At 36.4% G+C, this 10747-nt stretch overlaps 1 protein-coding gene across 1 annotated transcript; it reads left to right on the plus strand.

Moving 5' to 3' along the window:
* Positions 1-2033: 2033 nt before the first annotated feature.
* Positions 2034-9078, plus strand: LOC127173116 (taste receptor type 1 member 3). The gene is made up of 8 exons (XM_051122770.1): positions 2034-2233; positions 2319-2619; positions 3650-4006; positions 5602-6018; positions 6115-6318; positions 7406-7526; positions 7950-8320; positions 8488-9078. Exons 1-8 carry the CDS (start codon positions 2034-2036, stop codon positions 9052-9054), a joined length of 2538 nt encoding a protein of 845 aa, XP_050978727.1. The 3' UTR covers positions 9055-9078.
* The last annotated feature ends 1669 nt before the right edge of the window (positions 9079-10747 follow it).

The following is a 10747-nucleotide window of genomic DNA, read 5'->3' on the forward strand; positions in this document are numbered from 1 at the left end:
CCAGTTTTATGTGTACTGTAAGTCACTCAACAACTTCCAGTCCAAGAAACTGTAGGTACTGTAGATGCCAAGATATTATCTTGCATTTACAGAGTATGTAGTTTGTCAAGGGGAAAAAAAGGAAAACATTTCAGTGCCAGATTTAATGAATCAACTGTAAACCCGCATGTTTAATGCAGCCTCAGAGCATAAAACAAACAGCAATTGCGCAGCTTCCTAATAACTCACTCAAACCCACACCTACGCACACAACCCGCCCAACCACACCTACGCATGCAGGAAGAGGAAGGGTGGAAGATCCACCTACGCACACTCCAAAACACACCCGGTGCACTCGAGGAAGGCCGTCCGAACATGCAGCTTTTTCTGCAGCTGGGCAACGTATAAATACCCCTATGCTGACATCCACATCTGAACATCAAAGCCAAAAACTGCAGGGGAAAACTTGTTTTATATCATATGCTCCTGTCAATAACCATCTTCTCTCTTCTAAAAGATAAAAAAGAAAGCAATACATGCAAACTAAAAGAAGAGAGAGAAAGCAAAAGTAAAGATCAAAGGTAGCAAAAAGCTTTGAGGCAGATTTAAAAGTGGGATAGACAATTGTGTCTTTACCCGCTGACGTCAAGATTTCCAGGAAGATACAGAGAATTCTTTCCTTTCTTCTTCAACGAGAGAAGACCTTGGTTACTATCTAAAACATTATTTTGTTGTTAGCTGGGTAGTTACATACAATTAAGGTTCCCTGAAAAAGCTCTAGCCAATAAATCAACTGTAATGTGTTTTAAAATGTCATATCAAGCTGCATCCGTCATGGGAGAAATATATCTCTATCAAATGGATCTCTCACGTGTTTCTCATCTATCCATTCAACCACAATAATCTGTGCAAGATTTACCAAAAAAGATATAAACAAGAATTAAGACCAATGAAAATGCAAGATGGAAATGCTACGTCCTGTGCTCCAAATGTATGCAAAGCGCTTGTAAACATGTGGCTGAGGCTGGAATTCATTTGAACAACAGTCAAAAATTCATGCAAATATCTGACCGACAGTTTTGACATTATACATCTGATGTTACATTTACGCAAATCCACTAGGCTCCCACAGTATTGCATGTTGAGTATGTGCATGACTTTATGTAACTTGCAAATGCAGTAGAAATGAATTGGAAAATCAATTCTACAATTCGTCAAATCTCTGATAGTTTAAAATAAATCTTAAAAACATTTGGATGGATATTAAATCATTTGAAAACGTATAAATAATTTCTTAGTTCTTGCTGTGCATATCTGTGCCAAAGGTCTACGATGACGTCTTTCAATGTTTAATTTGCTATCGTTCATGCATGGGCCAGCATCCATCATGAAGCAGTTTGAATCAAAGCCACAGACAAATACTATGGAAATTCCCACAATTTCTGTACAAATGCATTGTGCAAGCTGCCGCATTTCCATGTTTACTCAACTCTCATTTCTCCAGACAAATATTTTGACCCAGATCTCTCTTCTCTGCTTGTGTTCTGTCACTGCATGACGCAAAGTGTTTCTGAACAAATACTGCGACTGAGAAGTAACTCACTGTTTAAGAACAATAAAAAAAATCAGCTGACCTTTGCTGGAAAACAGCCTTGCACCAAAAGTGTAAAAGCTTAATTAACAAAACAGCACAAGCGAGACTAAACAAGAGCTTTAATTTGTGAATTATCAATGTCATTTAAGACTTGCTTGAACGTTGAGGAGAGACCAGAACATTTCCATGTGAAGCCAGAATGAAACTTGATGTAGACCCCTTAATTTACATGCAAAGCACATGAAAGCTGATCACACAAGTGTGGGGTGGGGCATTTCACTCATTTACGTGTCATCGATTGACCGTCAAACCATCATAATCACTCGCTTCCGAGGGAATCACAACACATCAAAACAAGAAATCCTAAGCAATACTTCAACTGAGGTCAGTCCAGCTATTCCCCTTTCATTTATTAATTTCCATGATATTGATGTGCTTCTTCATGCCTTCTGAATTCAGAATGGCTAAGGAGTGGACACTTTTGGTGCTCTGTGGCATTCTGGGGACTGGATTCAGCGAGAAGCCATCGTGGTTTGGGAACATCTCAACAAGTCTTTTTAAATCGCCTGGAGATATTCTGATAGGAGGACTCTTCCCTATTAACGAACTCACCAGTGAACTGAGCAAACGAGTGAAGCCTGACGATCTTGAGTGCAACAGGTAAAATCCTTAAGGAAGCCACATAGTTTAGAGATGTGAAAATGCATTGCTTCTAAAATCACTTTTTATCCTTCTGTTTTGGCAGTATAAGCACATATGGTCTGTCTCTTGCATTGGCAATGAAGTTCTGTTTAGATGAGATCAACTCTAAACCCAATCTTCTCCCTGGAATCACACTGGGATTTGAGAGTTACGACACCTGCATGCAACCAGCTGTTGTCATGAGGCCCGTCCTTCAGCTTCTCACAAGGGAGTCAACAGAAGAATTGGATGTTGCCTGTAACTACACCGACTACAAACCTCGTGTTATAGCTATCATAGGACCAAACAGCTCAGAGTTGGTCCCAGTTATTGGCAAGCTGATTGGTTTTTTCTTGATGCCACTGGTGAGTTGACATAAAGTGTTAGATTTAAAGGAGAAGTCCACTTCCAGAACAAAAATTTACAGATAATGTACTCACCCCCTTGTCGTCCAAAATGTCTTTCATTCTTCAGCCATAAAGAACTTGTTTTTTGAGGGAAATATTTCAGGATTTTTCTCCATATAATGGACTGGTATGCCCCAATGTTGACCTTCCAAAATGCAGTTTAAATGATCAAACGATCCCAAATGCGGTTGTAAACGATCCCAACCGAGGATCGGAAACGATTGGTTATTTTCATTAAAAAAGATCATTTAAATACTTTTTAATCTCAAACGCTCGTCTTGTCTTGCTCTCCCTGAACTCTGTGTATTCTGGCTCAAGACAGTTAGGGTTTGTCGAAAAACTCCAATCGTATTTTCTCCTTCAACTTCAAAAATTATTTCAAAATCATCCTACATCACTGCAGAAGTACGGACCCAGTCTATGCAAAGTAAACATGCAAAGAAGATCAAAAACCCTTAACAAAAAAGGTAAAACAGCGATATAAGATGATTTTGAAGTTAAGGAAGAACATGAGAAGGGAAGTTTTTATCGACATACCCTAACTGTCATGAACTGGAAAAAAACAGCTGAGGGAGAGCAAGACAAGATGAGCATTTGACAATAGTATGTAAGTATAAACTGTATTATTTTTATGAAAATAACCGATCATTTCACTAGATAAGACCCTTCTTCCTTGGCTGGGATTGTTTACAACTGCATTTGGGATCGTTTAAAGCCACATTTAAACTGGAAGTTCAAAATCGGGGCACCATATCAGTCCATTATATGGAGAAAAATTCTGTTTTCCTCAAAAAGCATTATTTCTTTACGGCTGAAGAGAGAAAGACATGAACATCTTGGATGACAAGGGGTGAGTACATTATCTGTCAATTTTTGTTCTGGAATTAGACTTCTCCTTTAAAGGATGCAACATACTTTTACCTATATGAAAATACAACTAGTAAGATATTCCTCTTGTTTTTGAATTTCTCTAATTGCGCATTTTTAGATTAGCTATGGTGCCACCAGCGACATGTTCAGTGACAAAGAGACCTTTCCGTCCTTCATGCGCACAGTCCCCAGTGATCGCTGGCAGGTTGTGGCCATGGTGCAGCTTTTGAAAGTGTTTGGGTGGAACTGGGTGTCTGTAGTAGGTAGTGACGACGAATACGGACAGAAGGGTCAGCAGCAGTTCTCCAGTATGGCCAATGAGGAGTCCATCTGTGTGGCGTATCAGGGCTTGATTCCTGTATACAGCGATTCAGAGCAAGCGGTGAATGAGATTCTCAATCACATTGTGGATGCTAAAGTGGGAGTGGTGGTGGTTTTCTCTACACCCAAGCCAGCCAGAGAGTTCTTCATACAGGTGAAAAGCTTTATGCAACTTTAAATGGGTCATATTGTGAAATATTGATTTGATCTTTTGAAGTAAAAGTTCGCAGTACCTGTGAAATAATACTGTAGATTCAGAACTGCAAAATTTGGCCAAATGAAAAAGTCCATTCAACCATAACAACTGCCAGTCACTTACCTGATCTACGACCATAAACAAAGGCACTTTGTTTGACAATTTGCTTGTGATGTTCCTCATTTTTAAGTCCCTTTGGACTTTACGAAAACATGGTTCCAAAAAAAGAATGTATTTTTTGTTTAGGAATGGGGGAAAAAACGAAAGCTCGAGACATGTTTTTTTCCATAAGATGCTGCAAAAGATGCAAGATGCAAGCTCAATGTCCTAAGATGTTCATTTTGCAAATCCTCAGAAGAAAAGCAACAGAAAAGCAGCACAGTCGAATGCAAAAACGCATTCAAAGGAGAAACTAGAAAAGCCTGTTTCCACCACTGAATAAAAAATAAAACAAGCTAACTGTGATTTTTATATAAACTCACAATTGTGACAAAAAAATAGTCAGAATTGTGTAATTTAATCTGGTCTAATTATGAGAGGGGGAAAAAAACTATTGTCTTACAATTGCGAGATTAGATCTTATGTTCTGACTTTATAACACTCAATTACAAGTTCATTATCTTCAATTCTGAGAAAAAAGTCAGAACTGAAAATTCTAACTTTTTTCTCAGAATTGCAAGAAAAATCTGAATTGCAAGCTGTAAACACAACTGTGAGAAAAAAATTTAATATTTGCAAGATATAAACTGGCGATTCTGACTTTTCTCAGAATTGTAAGATACAAACTCAGAATTGCAAGTTATAAAGTCTTATTCTGAGGGAAAAAAATATTGTCTTACAACTGCGAGGTTAGAGCTTACGTTCTAACTTTATAACACTCAATTACAAGTTCATTTCTTGCAATTCTGAGAAAAAAAGAAGAAAAAAGAAATATCACAATTCTGACTTTTTTCTCAGTACTACGAGTTTAAATCAATTTTCTCAGAACTGCAAGAAAAAAGTCAGAACCGCAAGCTGTAAACTTGCAACTGAGAAAAAAAGTTTGATATTTGCGAGATATAAACTGATTTTTCCCCCCCACAATTCTGACTTCTTTTCTCAGAAATTTAAGATATAAACTTAGAATTGCAAGTTTTAAAGTCAAATTCTGTGGGGGAAAAAAATATTTTCTTACTATTGCAAGGTTAGATCTTATGTTCTGACTTTATAACAGTCAATTGCAACTTTATGTCTCACAATTCTGACTTTTTTCTCAAAATTCTGACTTTTTTTCTCAGATTGCAAGAAAAAAGTCTGAATTGCGAGATGTAAACTGCAGGAAATAAAGTTGGATATTTGTGAGGTAAAAAGTCACAATTACCGTTTTTTTCATAAGACGGGTTTCCATAAGAAACATCCTGTTTGAATTTAAAGCTCAAAAATCTTAACTGACATGAGCTTTAGGTAAAAATGTTAACATTTAACTAACGTTCCTCTCTTTTTCATTTAATGCTTTATATTCATAACAGTTCTATAGGTTTTGGTGATTGTAAATGCTTTTGTGATCTGATCAGGTTATCAAACGAAACATGACAGCCGTTTGGGTGGCAAGCACAGCATGGGCTCTGAATGATATTGTATCCACCCTGCCCGGGATCAGTTCAATAGGAACAGTGCTGGGGTTTGCAGACATCACCAGGCCTCTTGACTTATTCACTTCTTATATCCGTGAGCTCTTTACTAAAATGGAGGAGACCCAAATCCCCCAGGAGCCAGATACAGAAATCTCTCCTCTGGACAACCCTTGCCCAAGATGCAGCTACCTAAGCCAAGCCAACGTGAGCATGGTGGAGATGAGTGTTGTGCAGCGGTCGGCTTTCAGTGTGTATACTGCCGTCTACTGTGTTGCATATGCACTGCATGACTTGCTCGGATGCAATGCCACCCAGTGCGCTCTAAATCCCAGGACTGACAATGTTTATCCATGGCAGGTAATGACACACAAGCTATAATTTCTGCAAATCTGCTTGTTCTATCCTAGAAGATTAAGAATGTACTAATAGAGCACTATATGATTGTTTCAACAGCTGCTACGGAGTCTTCAAAATGTTTCTGTAGATTTCGAGGGGGTCAAATTTATGTTTGATAAAGAGGGTAACCCAAACTTTGGCTACGATGTCATGCAATGGAACTTTAATGACAGCACTGTGCACTTCGACATAATTGGATATCATTATCAGAACCTCACAATTAATAAAAATAACATAAAATGGCACACGATAAATGGAAAGGTATGGAACATTAACACTATTTGCACTTGAAATGCTCACGTTTTTATTTGAAGTGCATCATATTATCTTGATTGTACTACCAGCCAGTAGTTTTGACACACTTTCTCATGATCTCAAAAAGCCTTAAAGGGACAGTTCACCCAAAAATGTACTCAAAATGTACCCAAAGCAATCTACCACATTCAAGGGCCAGAAAGGTAGCAAGGACATCATTTAAATAATCTATGTGACATCAGTGGTCCCTTTAAAAGGGATTGTTCACCTAAAAATTTTAATTCTGTCATCATTTACTCACCCTCATGTCATTCCAAACCTGTATGAATTTCTCCTGCTGAACACAAAAGGCTTTTGAAGAATGTAATCAACCAAGTTGTTAACGGTAACATTCTTCAAAATATCTTCTTTTCTGCTCAACAGAAGAAACTGACATGTTTGGAACAACATGAGGGTGAGTAAATGATGGCAGGCTTTTGGATAAACTGTCCCTTTAATTTACAAATTTAAAATTGTGATCCTGGACCACAAAACCAGTCATAAGTAGCATGGGTTATGACAAAAATCTATAGGATATTAAGTGCATTTATCTTGCAATTCTTAGAAAAAACGTCAGAATTGCAATTTTATATCTCACAATTCTGACTTTTTTTCCTCAAATTCTGACTTTGTTTTCTCAGAATTGCAAAAAAAAAAAAAATCTAATTTGCAAGCTGTAAACTCTCAACTGCGAGAAAAAAAGTTACATTTGTAGCAATAGCCAACAATACATTGTATGGGTGAAAATGATACATTTTTTTTATGCCAAAAATCATAGGATATTAAGCAAAGATCATGCTCCATGAAGATATTTTGTAAATTTCCTACTGTAAATATATCAAAACATAATTTTTGATGAGTAATATGCATTGCAAAGAACTTAATTTGGACAACTCTGAAAGGAGATGTTCTCAATATTTTGATTTCAAAAAACTGATCTTTATGACTATTTTCACTAGGTTCACGGGTTTTATAGATTAATATAAATAAACTAACCTGTGACGGGTGCATCCAAAAGCCAGCATCTCTTGACAAATGATCTGACGTTTTACAGGTGCCAATGTCTACTTGCTCCTCAGACTGTGGCATAGGACAGGTGCGCAGAGTTAAAGGCTTCCACTCTTGCTGTTTTGACTGCATTGATTGTAAAGAGGGAACGTTCCTGAACAACTCAGGTCTGTGACTACACCAACCTAGTCAACCTAACCTTCAAGTCATTCTCAACAATACTAATAAGTCTCTAACTACTGGCTCTGACCATAACTGCTTTTTCCAACATTAACATGACACTATAGTGAATAGAAATGCATGCATTTAAAGGAATAGTTCACCCAAAAATGAACATTCTGTCATTCATTACTCTCCCTTATATTGTTCTAAACCTGTAAGATCCTTGTTCCTCTTCGGAGCACAAATTAGGATATTTTTTATGCAATCCGAGAGTTTTCTGACCCTGCATAGACAGCAACGGTACTAAGGACATTGTTAAAACAACGTGACATAATGACAGAATTTTGCTTTTTGGATGAACTATCCCTTTAAGAGCTTTTTGGTTTGATGTTGACTAACCTTTATCTGCCTCCTCTTTTGATTCGAAGATGACATCCAGTGTAAATCATGTCCTGCTGGCCAGTGGTCCACCCTACGAAGCACAAGCTGTGTCTATCCCATCTACACATTCCTGGACTGGAGCAATTATGAGTCAGTCGGACTCATTCTGGGAGGAATTTTGGTGCTAGCGTCAAACGTATGGATAGGGGCACTATTTTTCATGCACAGAGGAACTCCACTGGTGAAAACTGCAGGTGGACCACTGAGTGGCCTTATGCTGTTGAGCCTAGCAGGAGCATGTATAAGCCTGGTGCTGTTCCTGGGTCAGCCAGGGGACATTGTGTGCCGTCTGCAGCAGCCACTAAGTGCCTTTTTTCCCACCGTGGCCCTCTCAGTCATTCTGACCATTTCCCTTCAGGTGACCCTAAAAAAAAGCATCAATGCATAATAAAAAAATAAAATTTTTACAACAATAATTTTATGAATAAGACAAAGGGTGAACCAGTAATTGGGATATATATATGGAATATATTTATAAACAAGAAAGTGTGAGATTTATATCCACTTTCATCTTTTACTTACCAGATTGTGTGCATCACAGAATTCCCTGAAAAGTCTTCAGATCACCTGGAGAACATGCGAGGACGAGGAAGCTTGTTTGTGATTCTGGGATGTTGCGGGGTCCAAGCCGGACTGTGTGGTTGGTACGCCCAGGAGGCTCCATCTCTGACCCAATACGTTGCCAGTTTGGAGGTGACCTACGTGAAAACCTTTTTGCGTTGTCCAGTGGAGCCCATGCTAAACTTCGGCTTGATGCTTGGGTTCAATGTTGTGCTGGCGCTGGTGTCATTCATGGCCACTTTCATGGCTCTAAAGCCGCCTGGACAGTACAACCTGGCCAGAGACATCACCATCTCCACCTTGAGTTACTGTGTAATGTGGGTGATGTTCATCCCCATCTATACAAGTCTAAATGATAAAGATAAGTCTATTGCTCAAGTAGGAGTCAGTTTACTTAGTAATATAGGGTTGGTTGTAACCTATTTTCTTCCGAAATGCCATCTGTTGGTGAAACACCCAGAACTTAACACAGATGATCACTTTCGTACATTTTTAGAAGGGGTCCCACCAACACCACCTGAAGAAAGCTAGAAACAATTGCTAAATTATCACTTAATAATGTTTTTTTTTTTTTTTTTTTTTTTTTTTTTTTTTATTAAATCTATTAAGTAATTTAAAAAATTATCTCGAATTACTTAAAACTTTCTTAAAGTAAACACATGTACATACAATGTATATATATATATATACAATGTATGTACATGTGTGTGTAAATTAATCAAATGTATAGCATTATAAAATGTATATCATAATATAATCAATGTATAATGAAAGAAATAGCAAAATATAAACTTTTTATAAACAATCTAAAATTGTCAACAATTTCTTTTGTGTTTTCTTGTGTGAATTATGACAATCAAATAGCAAAATTAAATTTATAATAAAACAAATAGCAAAATATTACAATTATTATTAAAAAATCTAAAATTGTCATTGTTTTTTGTTTGTGTTTGCTTGTATGAATTATGACAAATGATCAAATCATTTTACAGTTTCAATAAATAAGATGTTTAATGTACGGTACTTTATGTGAAAGTTTTTCTTGTACTCTTAAATTTTTAGACTATTATCTCATATTAGTTGTATAATGAAAATGTACCTCATATTTTCTGTCCACCTTTTCCATTTGCTCTTTTACATTGACTATCACTCTGTATAGATTGATACAATCAATTTCTCAAATATTTATACAATATATATTGACAAACTGAACGTTCTCATGGTATGAGATAACTGGATGCTTTCAAATGATTTCCTATTGAACTGAACTTAAGTGGTCAAACTATTTAATATACAGTAGTCAACATCTGAAGTGAAACAAAAGCTTTCATTAAATTTGTCCTAAAACCAAAAAGAATACCTGTTCTTGTCTGTTCAACTTTTTTTTATCCACTTAATGTTGACTGTATAGCGAATTAAGCTACAAACTCGATCATAATGCACAATGTTTCCATCTAACATGTATTTTGAGGTGCGTCTTGTCATTTTAATGGAGTGTTTTCAATAGTTAGCAGTAAACCGGGTACCTCACCTGAATACTTTCGTAGATTTGTGTTGGATGTTATCTTTGGAATGGAAATATGGATATTTTATTTGTAAGCATACTCATTCATACTTTGTTTTTCGCTTATTTCAGTTAATGTCATAATGTCATTCAGAGCATTTTTTTTTTTTTTTTTTTTGTATAATTACAATTTTACTTAATTGTTTTTTATTACCTTACGAGGACATATGATGAATATAGATATGCAGTTTTCAATGTTTTAGGATTAACTTCAGATTGTCTCGATCAACTCTGAGTAAAGAAAAGAAAGGTTTAGAGCCAGATTTTTGTTTATGATCAATTTAGCTAGCAGGAAACACAAATTTAGCTATATTTCCCATAATCTCTTTCGAGTGGTCAAACAATCCTAGGAAAACATCTTTAAAACAGAAAGAAAAGTCACTCAGGCTACAAAATGAGATAAGATGAATTTTAAAAATTTGAACAAAATGTCTCTCTGTGGAATCACTTCAGTGTCTGACTTTTATTATAATGAACTTTCATAAGTTTTGTATTTATTTATTTAATTTTTTTTTTTTTTTTTTTTTTTTTTTTTTTGTGAAGTTTGAAATAACTCATTAATTTGTTGTCTGACCTCTTCGCGTTTCAGGAGAGAACGGGAAATGTTGCATTGACAGGGTGAGTAAATTTCAGAATTTCATTTTGTAAATAGTTCCTAAC

This window comes from Labeo rohita, chromosome 11, assembly GCF_022985175.1.
Source record: "Labeo rohita strain BAU-BD-2019 chromosome 11, IGBB_LRoh.1.0, whole genome shotgun sequence".
In the NCBI taxonomy this organism is placed as follows: Eukaryota; Metazoa; Chordata; class Actinopteri; order Cypriniformes; family Cyprinidae; genus Labeo; species Labeo rohita.

Coding starts and splice junctions, on each gene's coding strand:
- LOC127173116 (XM_051122770.1), top strand. CDS start 2,034: ATGGCTAAGGAGTGGACACTTTTGGTGCTCTGTGGCATTCTGGGGACT. Junction 7,527..7,949: donor AACGTTCCTGAACAACTCAG/GTCTGTGACTAC, acceptor TTTGATTCGAAG/ATGACATCCAGTGTAAATCA. Junction 8,321..8,487: donor TTCTGACCATTTCCCTTCAG/GTGACCCTAAAA, acceptor TTTACTTACCAG/ATTGTGTGCATCACAGAATT.